Source organism: Hipposideros armiger, unplaced genomic scaffold (assembly GCF_001890085.2).
Source record: "Hipposideros armiger isolate ML-2016 unplaced genomic scaffold, ASM189008v1 scaffold_37, whole genome shotgun sequence".
NCBI lineage: Eukaryota > Metazoa > Chordata > Mammalia > Chiroptera > Hipposideridae > Hipposideros > Hipposideros armiger.
In genome coordinates, this window is record NW_017731387.1 from 424,132 (window position 1) to 446,712 (window position 22,581).

Sequence of the window (22,581 nt, forward strand, 5' to 3'; positions counted from 1 at the left end):
ACAGGTAATTTTTAGCCCTTATTTTCTTTTTAAGTTTGAAAATAAGAATGTGATTTTTATAACACTAAAAAGTTTGAGTTTTATTTTTCCCCTCTCTTGCAGTTTCGCAAGCAAGACCTCCCCCAAATCAGAAGAAAGGTGAGGTTGTGCATATGCTTCTAAACGTACTTTAAAAAGTAGTTGTGAATAAGCTAGCATTCCCAGGGCTGGTATGGTGCTTGTGCAGTTACATCAGACGCGTGTGCTTGGTGTCTGTTCTGATTAGTAAGTGCCTGGGTTGTACTGATAATTACACTTTTTGAATATCACTGGTGACTTAAAATAGTTTTTGGCTCACAAGAGTTAAAATTAAAAATTTACAAACTTTTAACTTTTAATTGGGACAGTAACTATAATTCCTTTTGATAATAACATTTGCTACCTTTAAAATGGTGTCTTTACAGGATCTCGAACTCCCATTATCATAATTCCTGCAGCTACCACCTCGTTAATAACCATGCTTAATGCAAAGGACCTTCTACAGGACCTGAAGTAAGCCATTTAACCTATTCTTTTCCTAGGACATAGAGATAGGGTTGACAATTATTGTTACGATCTGTATTCCTTATTTGGAGAAAACAGAATTTGAGTTTCTGTGCTATAGGCTTTACATATAGTCTAAAATATAATTTTCAAAGTAGAGTATTTTTAATGTCTGGTTTCTTTAGGGAAAATTATACAAACTTTTGGCTAAAGTCATAATGGAAAGGGTACTATTGTATTAATTTTTAATGAGTTGTTTTGTTGATTTTTTTCCCCCTGAAGAGCTTGAGGAGGCTCTAAAACGAATTCAGAATGGGAGAAGTGATATGAACCGCATATTAGATTAGATGTTCCTTAGGGGGAGGAGGGTGGGGCCATAGTTTTTTTAACCCATACATTAGTAAAAGTTAGTTGAAGTGGAAATGAAACCTGTATTCTATGGGGGCCACCCGAGTAGCTCAGTTGGTTAAGAGCTCACTGAACCGTGTGAGCTCTGAGCAACAGGGTCGCTGGTTCGATTCCTGACCCTAGCTGAGCTGCCAACAGGTGACAGGATGGCCCAGCTAAAAAAAAACAAAAAAAACAAAACTGTGTTCTATGTTAAATCTTCCAGATGCTTAACATTCTGAGTTTTAAAAATTGAGGTATAATTGACATAACATTGTGTTAGTTTGAGGTGTACAATGTAATGATTCGATATTTGTATACCTTATATTGCATAGTGATCACACAGTAAGGCTAGTGAGCATCCACCACCACACAGTTAGTTTTTTGCTTGTGATGAGAGCTTGAAAGATCCAATCTCCTAGCTGCTTTCAAATATACAATACAGTATTGACCATGGTGTACATTATTACATCCATATGACTTATTTTATAACTGGATATTTATACCTTTTCATTTTAGAACTGGAATTTTGTACCTGAAATTTTTAATGTCTCTCCTAAGTCTTCCTCATTTCCTGTTTAAAATGATGAGTATAGTTGCAGTTGCATTCAGTTTATTCTAATAAATGTGCATCAGGACAATGGTCACAAAATAAACCTCTCCTTACCCAACCAGCCTCAGACTTAGACTTAAAATTTAAGTAGTTTACATATTTTTCAACAGCATTTTTCTTTATATTAATTAATATGATAAATTAATACAGTTTATTAGGTCTATTTATCTTAGTAGTAACTCAGTTTGCCAAATGTATATTAATCTGTTAAGACAACAGCAAATTTTTACTTTATACTGCTTGATTGAGTTATATCTGAGGAGAAATAAAAATGCAGAATATTTAATAAAATATTTGCCCACTTAGCTATAAAAAGTTTGTTTTGGTTTGGAATATACCCTACGTTAGAAGTGAATTTTAACTTTTATCTTGTAAGTCATGCTGTTTTGCCTGTTATGAGAAATACAGATGGACTTAGTCATAACTCCCATTTAGGGAGATTGCTGTGTCTCCTGAGCAGTAACTAAAAAGCACAGTGCTAAGTAGATAAATACACCACAAGCCCAGCCTTCCAGGAGCGCCCAGGATAGTGATGGCAGTGTGTTAGGTGGAACTGAGAGCAGTTGATGAGAAATAGAATATGTTCCAGCATTTAGTATAAAACCCAGTCTCAATGCCCATTATTCAAAGTACGACGAAAATATAATTTCTTTTGACACTCCATAAACTGAAATCCTATCTAGAAGATTGGTTCAAAATCAAATTAGACCTCCACAGTAATATATTAGCCAATAAAAACTTCACGTACATTCTCTCACAAATTATGTGGTATTAGTGAGAACATACATAACCACAGTGATTTCTTTTTTTTTAATAATCTAAAGAAATACTTGAAATTCATTATTTTCTAGAATTTGAGACCTGAAAAGGGAATAGAATGCATTTAGCTTGACCCATTCTTGCACCCAGTGAAAATGCTGAGAGATAACCTTTAAAGGCTACGCTGGTATTTCGTTAGGTGCTGAGCAGGGTCTCCCAGTGACCAGTTGAGTTGTTGTAACGTTGGGGCAGTGGAGATTCTTAAACATTCAGATGAAGAAATTAGTTTTTTTCTGGACCTGATAGTCACGGGATCACTCAAGAACAAAAACTCTTCGTTCACTGTTAGAATAACATTTTATAATTTGAATGATCTGACATTGAAAATTCTTGTTAAATATGTTTAATGGTAACTAGGAAAATATATTCACTCAGTAACATAATTAGTATCTAAAAGAAGAATGTGAGTGAATGCTCCACCTTCTTTCTCAGTAAAATAACAATGGCAATTCTTGAAGAAGGAATAAAAAAACCCCGCTCATCTCCAAAAAGGAAATCATACTGCTTCTAAATAACTTATGGCTAATTAAAAATGAGAAGCAAAAAAATGGTAATACTTGCTGATTTTAGGTTTTAACCAAATGTAGAATTGAATTTTAAAAAGTACCTATGACTTAAATAGCTGTATAAAAATTTATGTAACCTGGCACTTACAAGTTTATCCATATATTAAGTTTTTTTTTTTTTTTAGTGCCTTTGAATGAAATTTTCAATAAAGCTCTTTCCGTTAAAAGTATGGAGAGAAGAAATGTTTGATTTATGGCTTTAGATTTTATGAGGCTTTTGTAGTGAAGTTGAGTATTCTGCCAGTGCTGTGCATTACTGAGGCACAATTCCTCAACTACCTACAGTAGGGTGAAAAGGAAGCTAATCATTTGGCCCACTTTCTGAAAAAGATTTGATACTGCACCTGAGACTGTGTCAGACCCATGCAAAAATGGTTTTCATTAAGCGCTTTTGAAAACGTTTTGTTTTTGCTTGAGTATTCATGTATCGCCTTTTCACTTTCTAATCAATATATGAGTAGATTTTTCATCATTTATAATCTGTGAAATTGACTTGCATGTAGCTTTTGGTTTTTGTTTTGTGATGGCTCTGTGTCTTGCAATCTGGCAAACTTGACAACTAAATTGTGAATTTCTCAGAAAAAACGACTTGTTATTCTACTGCTATTTGTATTTCCAGTATTTGCCAAGTAATGGGTATTAAGTCAATGTTTAGGAAGGAAAATGAAAAGGAGAAGGGAACACATTGAGAAAATTGGAAAGTGGTACTCGTGTATACCTGAAATTCAAAATTTGTGTTTGTATGTGTTTGTGCAAGCTGTGAATTAATTTAGTGCATGCATTTATCTCTAATTTTAAATTCCTTTTTTGATATATGGTAGTCATATCTGTACCTGTGAATGGTTCCCATGAACTACCATTGTACTTGGTGCTGGGTTTTTTTGCAGTTACTGTATTTGGATCAGGTGATCTTTATGGCCTCCTCTGGCTCTTAGGTTTTTATGATTTCTGAATTTGATATTTTCAGTTCTCATAATTTTTAGTAATTGACAACTATGTGTTTTAAAATATGTCTGAATGGTTGCAGAAAATTTATAGTAAGTTTTTGAGATGTTAAGAAAGAATTCCTGTCTTTAATTTTAGATTTTATATTTGTGTTACAAATCTAGAATTGTATAACAGAAGATAGCAAATAGTGCAAAGAAATCACACAGAAAATTTCAGTGTCTTTATCATCCTTAGCCTTTACTACAGAGAAGCCAACGCTCCAACAGACCACATTCTTAAGGACCGACCAGTCTCATTTTTCATCTAAGTTGAAAACACTCCCTTCATTGTTTAACACCTCATTGCAGCCTACACATCCCCTGCAGTTTGAGTCGGCTGGAGGCCTTGCTGTGTAATTAATGCATAATAGAAACCTCCTCCACACAGTGTGAGCACTGGCTGGGACCCATCCCCCAGCAGCATGGCATCTACTTGGCTTCACTAAAATTGGGGAGTCTTCCATTTTCTAGCTTTTCAGTAAATGAATGAAACAACAAAAATAAATCCCATCTTAACCTTTAACTTCCAAAAAAACAACATTAAGGTCACATTATGGAAGTATTAAAAAACACATTTTACATTTATAAACATGATTTTGAGAGATGTTTTAGTGGGACTGTAAGTTTATTGAAAATAAACTGATTGGATGGCACTTGTGGCTCCTGCCAGAGTTCCAAAGAGGAGAAATTAATTGCAGGAAGGGTGCTCTAGAGACAAGCTGAGGGTCCCCTGGCTTTAGTCAGGCAGTTTTCAAAGCACACGCATGTGTGAACACTGCTGAGGGCCTGGGGAAGAAGCAGGCAGAATACTTCCTGGAGCTCACAGAGTGCCATGAATGTTCATGTTTCAAATGCAATGCAGGGATTCAGCCACTTTGGGAAAAAAATGTAGGAGTTTCTTATTTTTTTCTCATTGCATTGAAGATACTATTTCACATCTTGTAGCCTCCTTTGTTGATGATGATAGATCAGCTGTTAGTGTAATAATTGTTCTTAAGAAGGAAACCTGCTTTATCTGGTTATTTTAAACCTAATTTTAAATTTGTTTACCTGCTATATGTAGATGTAGATTTCTTACCTATCCCACTTTGGCATTCATTAGAATTAAATTTGTGGCTTGGTGCTTGTCATCAGCTCTGCTCTGCCCTCTAGATTTTACCACCATGTCTCCCTTTCACCCCTTATCCCTCTTTTCTTTCTGGGACGTAAATGAGATACACTTCAGATCTCTCATTCCACCTTCCATTTCTCTCTCTCTCTTTTTAAATATTTTTATTGGGGAATTGGGGGATGGGAACAGTGTTAAGGAATTGGGGAAGGGGAACAGACAAGTTGCTGCCCTTTTGTTCTTCAGTCTAGTTGTGAAGGACGTTGCTTCACTGGCCCAAGTTGGTACCATCATTGTGCTCTTCCCGGGTGAGGCAGATCAGTTGCCAGCTTCTGGACAGCTGCTCACAGCGGCTGCTGGCCGCTCACGCTGGCTGCCGGCCACACACGGTAGCCCATGGCAACCCACTGCCACAGAGGCTGCAGCCTACGCCGTCGCCAGGAACTCACAGCAGCCCAGCTCCAGGTTGAGCTGTTGTTCAGCATCTTAGCTGTGGAGGGTAGTGTCACTGGCCCTTATGTGGGATCCGAACCAGGGCCCTCTGGCGTCCCAAGCCAGTTCTTAACCATCACGCCCCTCGACTGGCCCTAGAATTATTTATTTATTTATTTTAGCTGAGCCATCCTGCCACCTTTGGCAGCTCAGCGGCAGCTCAGCTCGGGCCAGGCATCGAACTGCTGTTGCTCAGAGCTCACACTCTTGAGCGAGCTCTTAACCACCTGAGCCACTCAAGCTGGCCCCTTCCATGTCTCTTAAAGATTGTGTTTTCCATCTGTTTCGCTGACACCTGCATTCTTGAGAATTTATTTAGATGTAACTTTTAACAGTCTCTGGCCATGGCCTCATCTGATGTTAAGTCTACCATGCATTTTGAAATTTAGGTATCTTGTTTTTCAGTTTTACTGGTTCTATTCAGTTCTTTTCCAAACTGTTGGTCTTTTTCTTAAAAAAAATTATTTATTTTCCCCTTTACATATTTTCAAGCTTTTAAAATAAGCTTTAATTTTTGATAATTGCATTATTGAAGTCTTTAATTATCTTTTAGTTTTGACTGTTGTTTCAGTCATGATAACCTCATTTCTTTGTGTGTTTTTTATGATTTAATGTTTTTCATTGTTTTCATTTACTCATTTCTTGGGAATTTTTTCTGTGGAAATTCTTTGAGTTCCAGAATGTAGGTGGGGGTACTTCAAAAATATTTGGCATTTGTGTCTGCTAAGCACCTGGGAGTGTTGTCAATCTAATATCACTTTAAATTAAATTCTCAGTGCAAGGTTTTTTAACATCCAGATTTTTTTTTTCCTTTTAATTATTTTTTATTATGAAATACACGTTTTTTAGAATTAGTTTCAGCTGTACAACACAGTGCAATAGTTATACTTTTTTATTGTTATTTTTTTAATTTATATTTTTAACCTGGAAAACATCCATAAACTTGTTCGATTTTCAAAATAACAGACTTAAAAGTCCGGAACTTATCTAGCTATATCATTTCATTTGCATTTTATTCTTTGACAACACTAATAAAAGTATTTCAGTAGAACGATACTTGTTGAAACAGTAATGACTTTAATCACGCGTCCCCCCGCTTCGTCAAGTATTGGGTAAGTCAGTGGACATCAAAGTATTTCTCCAAATCACATATCACCCACCATATCAGTTGTGCAGTTCTGGTTGTATTTGTTACAATACGTTTAAGTGACAAAAACCAACTCATCATACCTTTATCAAAAAATAATTTATTGTCTCAACATGACTGAAAAGTTCTGGCTTTGGACACAGCCGGACTCAGTGCTAAAATGATGGAATCAGGGGCTGCTCCCTCCATCTCCATAATCATCCATAAAGACGAGGGCCGGAAAGTCCAGGTTAGCAATCACAGTACGAAGATGGTGCGTTTCCCAGTAATTCCAGCAGAAACCCCAGGATTAAGTCTCTGGCCTGTCTTGGATAACGTGTTTATTTCGAAGCAGTCACAATGGGCAGGGTGGTTAATTCTTGCTTCAAATCTAAGTGAGGTCCAGTCTACAGCTCTGAGATTTGATTTTCCTTGCAGTTGCCGCGGTGTTGGTTAGGACTGGAGGTTAAGGGGCAGGGAACAGGGCGGGCAGTGGGTTTATGTGCAGTTTACCACTACATTGAACTTACTTCCTGAGAGTTCCAGGTTTGTGAAAGAAGGTGCTCCTGTTAGAGTCATGACCTTGAGCAGAATTGTGGCTTTGCTTCCTATTCCAGTCGCCTGTGAAATGCAGTAAAAAGCAAAGCCTAAGTCTCCGTGGGTAGATGTCTGCAGTGTTGTTCTGACTTCTTTGGGTTCCCGGCTCCATCCTCTTAGCCCTTGGCCCGAGTCTTCCTTCGTAGCAGCCAGCTCAGCGATGCCTTTGAGATGCTCTTCATACTTTGTCCTCCTTTGGAAAACTTCCCGACAGTTTCTTACAGTTAAACATACCCTGTGATCCAACAGTTTCACGCACAGGTGTTTATATAAGAAATGAAAGCATATGTCACAGAAAGACTTACACAGGAATGTTTATAGTAGCTTTATTTGTAATAACTCCGGTTTTGGAATGACCCAAATGTGCAGCACAGGAGAAAGTATACACAGATGTGGCACATTCATACACTAGAATTCTGCCCAGCAGTCATGAAGAATGAAGGACTGATAACGCCCACAGCATGGATGACCGCTGGAAAGGTTAACCTGCATGAAAGAAGCCAGACACCGAAAGAGTGCGTCTTGTCTGATCCCAGATGTGGGAATTCCTAGAACAGGCAAAGCTAATCTTGGGTGAGGGAGAGGAGAATAGCAGTTGCCAGTGGGGGGCGGGGGATGGGTATTGACTGAAAAATTCCCTAGGAGCGTTTCTTGTTTGATGCAGATGTGTCATTTTGATTGGAGTGCTGCTTACACTGAGGATACATTTACAAAAACGTATCTATTTCTGAATGTCGCTGTCTGTAAGTTTTATGTCAGTAGCATTGCGTATGCAGACTCACACTGATGTGAAGCATGGGGCATACTTGTGGTATTCGGGAGGCATACTCCTATATCCCCCTGGGAGGAAGGACCTCACAGTCATATTTTCTGGTTGCTGACTCTTCGTAAATGAATTCATGGGGAGTAAAGGGATTATCTCTGGAAGAGCTATTTAAATGACGCGACAGTCTTTTCTGTTGGATGTGACATGGATGTGAAAGCATTCAGCTCACAAGTGAAGGTCAGTGTTATCACAATCGCAATGTACTAACAACAACTTTCATGACCACAGAGTTAACATCCCTATAGGATGAACCCAGCGTGTGGTAATGAAAAGTTTCAGAGGATTCTACCAAGTGCGTCGCTCATGCGTCCCCCTTCCCCTTTCATCTCTCCTGAATTTTAGAAGCAGAATGCTACTCAGCACAATGATTGCGTTGCCCCCATGTAATTGGAGGTGGGGCCAGACCATAGCTAATAAAATAGCTAATAGACAGTATTAGGGGTATGTATATTAAAAAAAAAAAAGACTTTTTAAAATACTTTGCGAACCCTAATAAATTGAGACCTGTTAACAGCTCTGCAGATTGATGAATTATTTTTGAGGATATCTGTTGATGGTACAGTAGAGAACTGAGCCACATAGATTTGGCAGTTGAGTAAATTACTAGCAGTATTTACGAAATCAGACAGTTGGCATACACTGATTTAATTTCCTTTAAATTTGCAAAGCAACCCTGGGATTTCATGGCATTTTTCTAACTTTGCTGAGGCGTAAAATGTGAAAAGAGGTGTGCTGTGAAGTTCCTGGGTAGGCTGTCACCTACCCAGGAAGATCCCCAGGCAGCCACCCGCGTCTTCATTTCAAGTTGCCTTTCGATTTATAATAAAATTTCCCTCTCATAGCATTTGAGAAATCAAGGATTAGTGTGGTCTTTTATGTAACCTTGGAGAATGCTAAGCGCCTAGATGAATGAATATAAATTGTGTGTGTCTATGTGAGATACACACACATCCTGACTTACGGCCTAAGTGAGCCTGTGTCCTCTTGGAAGACCAATACTCTTGAAGCATTATGATCTGTACATGCAAAACAGGTTTATTTTAAAAATAAATGCTTTTGGTTTAAAACTGGCAGTATTTAAAAAAATAATTTCAAAATATAATATATTTTACCGTTTTCATCACATTGGATCATTTGACGTTTTCTTATCTGTTTTTTCAAAGATTTGTCCCATCAGATGAAAAGAAGAAACAAGGCTGCCAACGAGAGAACGAAACTCTAATACAGAGAAGAAAAGACCAGATGCAGCCAGGGGGCACTGCAATTAGTGTCACAGTTCCGTATAGAGTAGTAGACCAGCCCCTTAAACTTATGCCTCAGGACTGGTAAGATAATCTATAGTTTTTGGCATAATGAACACTAACTTCTAGAAACCTTAGTAAAAATTTTTTCCATTTGCCCATTTGTTCTGGATCAGCCTTTAGAGGAAAACTTGCAAATAGACTAATGTTTTGAGGGCCTGTAGTTCAGATTTGGAGAACTCAGATTTTCTGGCAAGAAACGATAAGTGAAGGCATTGTTACTTTTATTGTAAGGGAATAATTCAATAAAAAGAAGAACATAATCACCATGTTTTAGGGCTGTTATTACATTAAAAAGTCCTTTAATAAAATATTAAGCTTTTTGTAATATAAAATGCTTATAAATTCAGGTACATGAATTACCTTAAATTGTTTCAGTACTATAAGCTGGATTAAAAACACACAGTCTAAGTGCATCTCTATGACACAGAGAATGCCACACATTGACACATTAGATGGCATTTTCCTTTGCAGGATCACTGGTCTTCAGGCATTAGGGAGTCAAGCCACTGATGATATTGGTATGTTAGTTCACTAAAGAATAAAGGGTTCTTGTATTATAATTCTCCCCCCATCCCTAACCAAGATACATGGAGTGATACATGAAGTGAATGAGATGAGAATCTCAGATGTGAAGTTTAAGACTTGTAGGAAGGAGGAACACTGCACTGTTTGTGTTATATGTTTGGAGTTATTGGCAGAAGATGACACTGCAGACAGTGTGTACAAGTGCCATCACTGTACACAGAATACGGCTTGTGTACATTCTCCAGGTCCCTAGCCATTCGTGTCATAACCTGGGGCTATTTTCCCTTTCTTCTTTTCTTCTGTGTTAATTGTCCTTTCAGGAATTCACTGGGAGTCCTATTTATGTGATGCTGCTCCCAGTGAGACCTGGTCGGATCCAGGCGACCTCTGTCCAGCAAATTCCCTTTGGCAGGCAGGAACCTTGAGCTTTCAACTATTGTATGATACAAGTTACATCATACAATTATGAGGCCATTTAATTGTGTGCTCCATTCCCAAACGTGGTTTTGGTGGTATGGGGCATATACCTTTTGAAAGGAAAAGATTTTTTTATTAACGATTTAATTTTAGCCTTAGAGATTTTGAGTAGGTTAAGAATTTTAAGCTGTGGTTTGTCACAGTAACTGATTATTGCTGTAGGTCTTTTTCTCTTAAATAGAAGGCAACCCTAATTTGATGTTTTGTTGGACGGATAGAGTTTTCATCTAATGCCCTGGTTATCTGTGGACCCCTGAGTGTGGCTTGGACCCTTTCAGGGAGTTGGAAGGTCAGAACTATTTCCATGGTTTGGAACGGAGTGGATGTTCTCATTGTCTATCAGTCCTCACACAGGACAGTAGCACAACCAGTGTACAAGATGAATCATTTATATTTCCCTCTCCCCTATCCCCTACCTCTCCCCTCCTCACTCGCCCCTTCGTCCCTTTCTCTTTTTCTAGCATGCCCATGCACTTCTGTTTCCTCATCTGTAAAATGGGGATAATGATAGTACTCCCTGGATTGCTTTGAAGAGTAAATGCGTGAACGTAAGTCACGCTGTAAACTGGTTAGCCCAGCACTGGCTTGTAGTCAATGCTCGTGGTGCAGCTCACTGACGTTAACTGTTGTTGATGTTGGGTTTCATTCCCACCTCGTTAGTTGTGGGCTGTAACTGTTTATGGCAGCTGGACTTAACTATGATTTCTTAATTTAATTAAATATTTTGTAAACCAGTGAAGTGTAGGGCCTAGAAAGAGATTTGTTCTTTTCAGGAAAACGAAATTAAATGGTTGGGAAAATAATCTGCTTTAAGGAAAACTTATAACATGTAGGGTGAGTGAAACAATTGAAAACTTCAACAATTGAAAAACTTAAAATGGTAGATGGTTTTGTACTCACAGTACTTTTCCAAATAATCAGAACTCAAAAATAAGACTTTGGAGCTTAATAAAATGGTTGGTAAATTACTATAATTTATAATGTTTTTAATTAAGGTAAAACATTTAAGATGTGTTTGAATTTTAAAACCAGTGTTTTCAATTAATAGATCAACTGCTGTTTCCTATTGCATTGGAGAAGTGGGCCCTCCCTATAGTTAATAGAAGGGCACAGATAAAAGGCTAAAAAGAGAGCACATAGAACGACTGTGCTTGTACTTAATTATGTTTAAAAGATGGACGTAGGTGCAAAATATAGATGCATGGAAAGTGTAGCAAGCATTGCTGGACTCTAATGGTAACATGGTAATGAGAAGTTTCATAATGTGCTTTGTTTGCCTCAGAAGTGTTGACAGGAGACTATATCCCAAGACTAATTACGAAACTATTCTTAAGGATTTACGGTAACCAAAGCTCATGTTTGTGTATTCTCTGTCCACTCTCCCCCTCCCCCTTTTTCTGTTTATAGGGACCGGGTTGTAGCAGTTTTTGTGCAAGGTCCTGCGTGGCAGTTCAAAGGTTGGCCATGGCTTTTGCCTGATGGGTCACCAGTTGACATATTTGCTAAAAGTAAGATTCTCTTTATTTTTACTGTTTGCCCAATACGGAAGTGCTATTACTGTATTTAAGAGAAAGAGCCATCTATGTCTGTATATATGATGTGTATGTCAGAGGATTCCTATTAAGTAACATATACAGAGGGTGCCAAAAAAATGTATACACATTTTAAGAAAAGAAAAAACTATTAAAATTATGCTGATGGCAACCACTTTGAGCATCTCTTATAATTATTTTTTATTTATTTATTTTTTTTTTTAGCTGAGCCATCCCGCCACCTGTTGGCAGCTCACGGCTGCTCAGCTCGGGCTGACTCGAACTGCTGTTGCTCAGAGCTCAAACTCTTGAGCGAGCTCTTAACCAACTGAGCCACTCAGCCGGCCCGAGCATCTCTTATAATTAATTGCAGAAGTCAAACGTGACTTGTATTCATCTTTTGTTATTGGAATATATTGAGTATTACAATTTTAATACAGTTTTCCTTTCTTAAAATGTGTATACATTTTCTTGACACCTTCTATGTAACGTTCTTTTTAAGCAACTGTGAAGTATTTTTAAGCCTTTTTTATGAACATTAGTGTTTTCTATATACTTATATCTAAAAGTGAATTATTGCCTATCCCCCAACATTAGTAATTACTTTTTAAGTTGCTTTAAAATCATTAATGTTATTGCACGCCCAAACGTTTTTATTAGAGTTGATGTCCAGTTTTTAAATGGGTTGACTTTTGATGAACAGTGATGTGTAGCTATGACTTAAAGCACCCACATCACTTTTGCCAGCCGTTCCCATTGTCTGGAGTGGGTGCAGCATGACTGGCTTCTTTTCAATCAGGTCTCAGCTCAAGTATTCTTTCCTTTAGAGAACCCTTCTGTGACCATCCTGGAAACAGGCGTTGCCTCCTCTCAACGCTGTTTTATTTTTATGATAGCACTTATTGTTGCTTGATATTTTCTTATTTTTGTATCGTTGTTGTGAGTCTGTCTAGAGTACAAGTTCCATGATAGGAGGAGGTTTACCTGTCTTGTGCGCGCTTGTATCATCCGCACAGAAGAATGTGTGGCGTAGGGGAAGCATTCAGTAGACACCTGTTAAATGAGTGGATTTCATGCGGCTTAGAGTCTTTCTCGGCCATATACCAGTCAATAAAAAGTAGAGGAATTTAACCTGTTTTTTTTGCTGGTAGGGCTATTGCAATTGTTATTTAATTCAAGTACCCAGTTGAGTTAGTAATATTCGTAGAACCACTTTATAAAAAGCATTCTCATGAAACAAATATGTTTATTACAAATGACTTTAGTTATTATGAATGTAGATTGTGCTACTGTGTGAAATCCAGCTGATTTTTAGCAACCTCTGTTTTTGTTGGTGATACCACTTCTTCCAGGCTAGAAACTGCCCAGTCTTGAAAGATGTAATCATTTATTCTCCTACCGTCATTCATTTTAAAACATGAATTCTAATAATACTAATATTGTGATAGCTTTATATGTTATTTCTGAAACTTGAGTGATACATAGAGTTGATAGATAGTTAAAGATGTAGAGAGAATGGGAATTTTTATGAGAATAGTCACTGAACACGAATGTTATAGTCCACCTGCTTGCTTGCCTTGTTGATAGTATTGTAATAAAAAATGATCAGAATGCCTTCAAGATGTCAATGCTGTCTAAATTGAATTAAGTAAAATGATGTTTTAATTGTCGTTTTGTTCAGATTGTTAGTCTTCTGAAATTTAGATAAGAACTTAGAGGCTTTAAAAAAAAATTATTAGTACTGATTTTCTTCCATGGATTATTTTCTTTCTCTTCAGCCTTCCTTCTTTATTAACTCCTATTGCTCAGCATTTATTTTTATTTTTTATTTCTCCCCACTGCCCCTCTGTTAGCATTTAAAATGAAAATACTCTTGCCTCTTCCATCTTAAAACCCATCAAATAAACCCTTTCTCTTGACCTCACCCTGTCTTCTAACTCCTTCTCCTTCTCCAGATAAGCTTTTGAAAGAATTGTTTCTCTGACTCACTTCTCCCAATTCTCAATCCACTGGAGTCTGACTCTCTTCTTTCCACTAGACTATTCCCACCAAACTCACCAGTGACCCAAATCCTGGGTATTTTTGACCTCTTTATCAGAGTTTGACTCTTTGGACCCATTTCCTCCTTTTAAAAATGTTCTTTTCCTATGGCGTGTTATGCTCTCTCAGACTCCCTTGCTACTTTCCCCCTCGCTTTCAGCTACGTTTTTGTGTTCCTGTTTCTCTTCTCCTTTAATTAGAAATACCCTCTCAAGGAGATCCCATAGCCCTCAGTTGCCATCTGTGTGCCCTCTTGTTTGAAAAGTCATGTCTCTCGCTGATATCCTGGGCCTATGCACCTCACGATTACCAGGTGACGTCTCTGCGGTCCCCATTGGTACATCACACTCACCCTCTCCCCAGTGAAATGGATGGTCTTATGTTCTCCCTCATCCCTGAACTGTTTCTTTTTTGTAGTAATTTGCCTAAGCCAGAAATTCAGGCCTATATTATCTCTTTGCTTTTAATTGGTCTCTGCGCCGACTTCGCTCTTGCCTCTTCTAGCTTCCCAACCTTTCTCCCATAACACACACTGAAAACAGTAGTATCTGTGTAGCACACGGGGAGAAGACAGAGGGCATTTGGAGCGTCTCTGTGGGCCTCGGTAAAAAATGATCTTTTGTTTATATTGCACAACAACATACAAAATGTTAGAGAAGAGATTAAATATTGAATTGTATAAAATTGACAAACAAAATATTTTCAAAGTTATGAGAAATTTGAGCTTATAACTGGATATAGCTTTTAAAAAATATATTTTATGCTTGAGGCGGCTACATACATTTGTGATCAAGATTTTTAAACGACGATTTCTTTAAAGTTTTGCTATTGGGTTGTCGGAAAAATCATGACGCATGTTTGCAACAGATGGCACTAGTTCATATTTGGAAGTACTAGAGTCATTCACATCTATGTTATTGCTATGTCATTTCACAGCTGACAGTTCTAGCGTCATTCTAAAAAAAAATTGAGCGATTTGGTTGAGTTTTGGAGATTTTACAATGAGTTGAAGATGGAAGACCAAACTGTGCATTTTTGCCATATTTTACTATTTTACTTCCATAAAGGGAAGAACACGTGTTAAGCTAGTGAAATGTTGCATAAAGTTTACGGTGACAGTGATCTACAAGAATGTCAGTGCCAGTGATGGTTCATGAAATTCCGTGTTGGTGATTTTGATCTCAACGATGCTCCTTGGTCAGGGAGGCCCACCGAGGTTGATGACGACAAAATAAAGGCATTGATTGAGTCAAACCCACGTTATATGACACGAGAGATTGCAGAAACATTGAACATCCATCATTCAAGCCTTCACGACCACCTTAAGAAACTGGGATACGTAAGCAAGCTCAATATTTGGTTTCCTCATGAACTCAAAGAAGTTCATTTGACAGCGTGTATAAACATCTGTGATATGCTCATTAAACGTGAGGAAAATGATTCTTTTTTGAAGCAACTGATAATTGGTGATGAGAAGTGAATTGTTTACAACAGTGTGGTGCGCAAACGGTCTTGGTCCTGACGTGATGATTCGCCTCAAACGACATTGAAAGCAGAGATTCATCAGAGGAAGGCTATGCTCTCTCTGTGTGGTGAGATTTTAAAGGTGTTGTGTTTTTCGAGCTCCTACCAAGGAACCAAACAATCAATTCGAATGTGTACTGTCGACAATTGGACAGTTTGAACAAATCCATCATCCGGAAACGTCCAGAGCTTGTTAATTGTAAAGGAGTTGTGTTCCATCGCAACAACACGAGACCACACACAAGTTTGATCGCCTGTCAAAAATTATTGGAGCTTGGATGGGATGTGTTGCCACACCCACCCTACTCGCCTGACCTTGCGCTGTCAGACTTCCACTTGTTTCACTCTCTTCAAAACTCCTTACGTGGTATAACGTTCAATTCAGATGAGGCTGTAAATCATCACGTTTGTTCACTTTTTCACAGACAGGTCCTTCTATGAACAAGCAATTATGAAGCTCACTGAAAGATGGCAGAAGGTTATCGAACAAAATGGGCAATATATCATTGATTGATCTTTGTTCTTTATGTAAATAAATGACCTTTGAAAAACAGAAAAAATATGTCATGACTATCCTGACAACCCAATAATTTTTTAGTTCCTAGGCTAAACCATTTTCTCTTTGAAGTGTGCTCTTCTGGCTAACTGGTCACTTTTATTCTGTGTTAGCCTAATTCTTACTCCGCATTTAGATCTTAGATTAGACATCACTGCCTATGCAAGCTGTTTTGGAATTCCATGGTCTGGGTAAGGTACCTTTAGCGTACTGTACCGTATTTCCCCATGTAAGACGCACCTTTTTTGGAAAAATTTGGGGTTTAAAAATGTCTTATACAGTGGTTGTAGATTTTTTTTACTTGCGTTTCCCACTTTTTTTGCGCTTGTTTTTGCGCTCACACAACCACTGTATAACACGCACCCAGTTTTTGGACCCCAAATTTTTTGGAAAGGGGTGCGTCTTATACATGGGGAAATACAGTATTTGAATAATCTTTAATTGTTATTTTTCACCAGATCATGTGCATTTTATCTTACCTTATTCCTCATTTCAGTCCCCAGTGGCTGGCATGTATACACCCTCCTTAAATGTTTGTTAAATTGAATGTTGTTGAGGATGCGCAGTTTCTAACAACATCTATTTCAAAGATCTATTTCAAACTTTGGTTATAATATAGCTTTAATTGGTGGAAGAAAAAAATTAGAAAAAAACATTTTAGCTAATGTCTGTATTGGGTAGTTTTATATTTTATACAATGTTTTAATAATTTAGATTGCAGTTTGAATAAAAATATTATCTTCCCCCATATAGTCAAAGCCTTCCATCTCAAATACGATGAAGTTCGTCTAGACCCAAACGTTCAGAAATGGGATGTGACTGTGTTAGAACTCAGCTATCACAAACGCCACCTGGATAGACCGGTTTTCTTACGGTTCTGGGAAACGCTGGACAGGTAATGCGGATGCTCAGATGCTGCCCTTGTGCTTGGGTGTCGTGACCGTACTGTCTCCCCACAATGTGGAACCATATCCCCCAGCTCCCTTTTTTGAACATTTTCTTTCTTTTTTTTTTTAATATTTTCTAATTTGATGCTCATCTACAGTTGATAATTTACCGACGGTCTGTATTGTATTGATTTTAGAAATGGATGGAGAAAGGGCGTCTAGCCTGGTAGGAAGAACCCTAAACTCTGAGTCAGGAGACCCACATTTCAGTCCTGACTGATCTGCTGTCACGACTCGTGTGACCTCTCAGGACCTTGTGTCCTCCCCACCGAGGGGCTTGGAACCCAGAGAGCCGGTGTTTTTGGTCAGCACAGAAGGGCCTCTGATCTGGATTTGAGTTGCGGGTAGCTGATGAAAGGAATTGAGTTTTGTAATTTATTTTCATTACTAGTATACAGTTCTTAAGGTCCTTACCACCACATGAGTTTTGTAACGGGAAAAATGAAGAGCAGCACATGACGACAGTTAATTTCACTGAATCTTGTCTTCTTTGTGCGGTGCCCTCTACAGTCTGGAACTTTCTGGGTCTAAGTCCCTCACTGAATCTTATGGGTTTCCTGAAAGTCAGAGGTGATTGGGGAAAGCCAGTGATTCTAATTGGTAACATTTTAAAGAGAAACATTTATTATTCTAGCCAGAAACTCTGAGATTATAGAATTTAATAAGAGGAATGTGTCTTCCAGCTTACTTTAGAAGACTTTATATTCCCAAATGTTACAGTAGCAGGTTTCTGGTTTTTTAGAAAATAAAATATCCTGTTTCACTGTTAATTTTGAGTTTTAAAAAGTCCACTTATTTTTTCCATGTAGTTTTCTAAAACTCTAAAATTTGTATAATCGTTAAACTTACTATAATACTATTTTTCAGGTACATGGTAAAACATAAATCCCACTTGCGATTCTGAGTTCCTTGGTTTCCCCTTCTTCTGGAACTCTGGATGAAGAAGCATGGATATGCCTTGATGTAAAGACTGAGAGTCAAGCTTTATGAATTGATCAGAAACTTACAATTGCAGAAGGTCACAGAACGATCGCAAGACCTCATTTGATGCTTATGCTTCAAAGGGATGACGCCTGTCATTCATATAAGCAAACTTTTTGGCTTACAACTATTTTTTTAATACTAGCCTTCTAGCCTGTAATGGAAATTGTATATTTTGATAGAAGTTTTTTCCTCCATTGGTTAAACTAGCATTACTTAAAATTTGTTTCTTTAGAAAATAAATACAGGTTATAAATGTGTGTATATTTAGAGGTCATCAGGCTGTCTAAGCCATCTTGCTAATGATTTTTCATTGCCCTATAATTCCTTTTATTGAAAAGACTATGTTATGAATGGTATTAAAATTTTAGTTTCTGGAACTTGCAAAACCAAGCAAAGGGATGTGACTATTTTGAATGAATCAAAATGTCAATCTGTATGTATACTATATCTATACTAACTTTTTATTTAAAAAGGAATAATGAAAAATCAAGAACAATTCTTAAGCTTTGGTTGAACTGTTCAGCCTTTTCAAGACTTCTTTACTTATATTGAATACATTTAATGAATGTACATTCTTCTCACTGAATTTGGTGATTTTAAAACTTAGAATGATATATTTCTATCTGTGATATCTTTCCACTTGAAAAATCTCAAAACACAGATTAAAAACCGAATAGGCTATAGTACTTTTTATTTGGGGAGCCAGAGTATGATTTGGGGGAAGGAAATCTTTTAGTCCTACCGCAGGGTAACTTGAGCTTCCTTACCTTTTGTCCTCAGTCCACCTTTCTTTCTTAGCTTGTAGGTGTGGGATTTTGAGTCTTCAGTTTCTAGGCATGTTGAGTGGAGTCCTTATCTTCCATTATCTCAAAGTATTGATAAACTCTCCCAGGCACCAAAGAACTCATTTGCTTAATTCTCTGAACAGAAACAAGATAAAACACTGGTATTTTTATGTGCATATTCAATATCGAATGAAATATAAAACCTATATTTTAACTTAGTAAAATATTTTACTACTTCTCTACGTTAGATAGCGTGTTGCATCTGAGGTACAATGAATGAACATTTTTTTTGAGTCTTAATTTCACCTTTTATTACTTAAAAGCAACTTGGAACCTTTACTGCCCTACAGAGTTTTTGCCGTTACAATTGTTGCTGATCAGTCGTCTTACATCATTTCTTCTCCAATTTTACCCCGCAGTGATCTCCCTTAGGTGAACATATTTTTTGGGGTTAAACATTTAGCTCCTGCTATGTTAAGCTAACATTACCTATCTTCATTTTGAAATTTAATGCTATCATAAATTTAGAGAAGCACTTATTTATTTTTTAACAAAAAGTCCATATCAGTGGGGAATAAAAAAAAGTATTTATTCATATGGAATTCACTGGGTTTTTCAGAAGATAATTAGTCAGCATTTAAAATTATTAGATTTTAGGATATTTATAAGATTTGAACAGATTCTGCCCCCCCTTCTTTTCTGTATCCTCTCTTGAAAATAAAACTAAAATTTGTTCACATTAGAATATCTCAGCATATAAATCTGTTTTCAAAATAAATTATGTATTGTATGAACTTTCTCCATGATGAAATAGTCAAGAACTAGAATCTGTAATATTTTAATGTGAGATTATTTGTTAAGACTACTACAAGTGGACACGAACTACCTTTCTATAAAGATTTTTAGTATTTATACTTATGTCATGTATGAAATTTACTTGATACAAAGTGTGGTTAAAATTGGGAACATTTACTTTAAACAGGGTTTATTTTTCTATCTTGAATTTGCCTTATATATATTAAAAGGCTTCTTGAAATACTGTAAGGGACATTAGAAAAAGTACAATATATGCCATATATTTTCAGATCAGACCCTTAGGGTATATTTTCTTTTTCTTTTTTCTTTTTATGACAGTTCAGTTCCTTTCTTTAAATCCATGCAATTAATTTTATAGGCATTCATTAAAAAAAAACAAAAAACTTTTAAGGCAATCACTGTTCATTATCTCATGACTCCGAGTCCTACAGCAGCATCCATCACAGTGCCTTGCACATAGTAGGCATTCAGTAAATATTTATATACATGAATGAATGATGTATTTTCAATGTTAACGATTTATTACAAAGAGTACTTTGACTAGTTGGTCTTGGATTTTGAAAACTCAGAGCTAAAGACAGTGAATAGGCATACGCAGATATTTTCATGGAAATGAAGTGCACATTAATGAACTTGTCTCACCCATAAGTGACTGTTAGCGGGAGACCTCCTTGTCCCACTGGTAAAAGAAAACTCCATTTCTTCAGTCATAGGACACTCCTCTGAGTCAGGTACCAGTGAGAAGTTCTTAGCTTTCAATCAGTAGCTTTCAATCCTGACTGCACGTTAGAATCACTGGGGGACCTTTGAAAAATCCCGTTGCCTGAACCCTGATCTGATTTCGTTTGTCTGGGACGAGACCGAGTCATCAGTATATTTTAAAAGTTCTTCAGATATTTTTATGTTCAGAAAGGATTGCGAATCACTGGTTTAATTTGTTATTGAAGGCAATACCAGTATTAAATGTTGTGTTTTTTCCTCTTTTTTTTTTTTTTTTTTAAATTTTTTTATGTGACCACCCTTTGCACTAGACCACCCCATTATTGGTGGTATCGGTCTATAGTTCCACGTGACCAATTTCAAGTTTTATTTATTTAATATAGGACTATTTTGCTGTTTAATATTTAAACAATGTTTAATATATTTCATTATAAAGTAGTAATACAGTTTATGATTTGTTTCCCATGTGTCCATATCCTTTACTGACTTTTTTTTTTAACAGCAGCATGACATCAATCCATACAGAAATAACTAATTCATGAGGAAAATTACATAATTTTGAAGGTAGAAGGAAGTATTAATTTCTTATCTGCCGTGCAGAATTAGACAGTTTGCTTATGAAAGGAAAGAAGCATACTTTTTAATTGGTCTACCCAGAAAAGTAAAAGTAAATTATTCATATAAATAAAATTCGTTATCTAATAAACAATGAAGGAAATATTTTTCCTAAATAAAAATTTTTGTGACTCCTAACAAAATTAAAGCGATGACATTGTTCTTTTTTGGAGGGTGGGGTGGGGGTATTTAGTTGCTATATTTCTTACTGTATAGTACAACAATTCCATTTTATCAGTGTCAACAGTAGAAACTGATAGGGTATACGTACGTGGCCAGAAATAATGCCAACTTTGCCAGTTACCTGATATCTTAAGTCTTTCTTGTTGAGTTACTTAGTTTATAAAATTCTTGGTGACCAACAGTAAAATTCAACAATTACAAAAACTGGTAAAAATGAAAAAAAAATTTAGCCTTAATATTACTTGACAATTTTTATTCACTCGGATTTGATATTCAACTGGTTTCTAACCATAGTATATTAACTTGAGAAATAAAAAGGGAGAAATGACCGAATTTGACTTGAGAATTGGATTAGAGATTTCAAAACGCCGTGTTCCATATGCCCTGACCACTTTTGGATGTACGTTGACCCCAGATGGTATCTTTAATATGTTGGGATAATAACTAAGGAAAAACTGAAAATGTATAATAGATGTATAAAGAATTATACTTAGTAAATGCATAATCAGTAATACTTTCAGGTTATCGATCTGTTTGGGGTTATATGTATTATTTTAGTAGTGTTTACAAGAGTATCTTGGGAGTTATAAATGTGTGCCATTTAAATGAATAAAGCTAAATGAAATAAACTAATTTTATTACCTAAATTTAAAAAGTTGGGGATACTATGTCAAATTTAAGTAAATGACCTGTCAGAATTTTTTTCCATTTTATTCCATTTGTATCCATTTAAAATTTACTAAAAGCTACCTAACCTCCAAGTTTGATTATAGTGCTTAGTATGGAATGTAGTTCCTGTACATGGTGCGAGCACTATAAGTGATTGTTTAGCCTCCAGTGTGTACTGTTTCTCAAAAAAAGTTGTTCTCGAATGGAGCTTAAATTTGGGCTGTGTGACCTGATAAAATGTTCTATTCATTCTGATTCCGTTTCAGTGGACTTTTACATTTCAGCTTTAATTGTAAATAAATAAAACATTCTGTAGCACATTATATTAAGAGTCTTGGACAATTCCCACCCCTACCGGGTACCCAGCCCCTCAAACCTCCCAAGCAAAAAAAAGTCACATTCAGCCCAAAACACAAAAACTATTATGGGGTAAGATATGGATGATGAAAGTCTTTACATAAAGCGGTTCCTAAGGTTTTTCAAGCATAGTAGTTCTGTGTTTTGGAAATACAGTTGACCCTTGAACAGCGTGAAAATTAGGGGAAAATCCGCTTATGACTCGCCAGTCGGGAATCTGCAGTTGAGAAAGCGAAAATGGTTTTCCACGGGAGGTTGGTTGAATCTGCGCATGCGGAACCCGCGAAATCCGCGACGACGAAGGTCCGTGACAAGAAAACTGGCTTGGACCAGTGCAGTTCATACTCGTTCAAAGCGCAACAGAACTCAGTGTAAGTTCCTGTGAAAACTAGTGCGTGCAGGATGTCCAGTCTTGTCTGTTAGTTAAACAACGTGGGGAATCTTAGTAAAGGTGACAAGCTGCGCACCCAGCTGAGCTTAAATGGCTTCTGGTCCCATTTCCTGT

General features: G+C 36.9%; 1 protein-coding gene across 1 annotated transcript in view; it reads left to right on the forward strand.

The window, feature by feature from the left end:
* Positions 1–22,040, forward strand: part of CDC73 (cell division cycle 73) — an 88,220-nt gene extending 66,180 nt beyond the window's left edge. Inside the window, exons 12-17 of the mRNA XM_019638098.1 lie at positions 103–138; positions 444–531; positions 9,206–9,367; positions 11,756–11,856; positions 16,754–16,895; positions 17,815–22,040. Of these exons, the coding sequence (XP_019493643.1) occupies positions 103–138; positions 444–531; positions 9,206–9,367; positions 11,756–11,856; positions 16,754–16,895; positions 17,815–17,851 (566 nt within the window). The 3' untranslated portion in view covers positions 17,852–22,040. The remainder of the gene's footprint in view (positions 1–102; positions 139–443; positions 532–9,205; positions 9,368–11,755; positions 11,857–16,753; positions 16,896–17,814) is intronic.
* Positions 22,041–22,581: the final 541 nt, after the last annotated feature.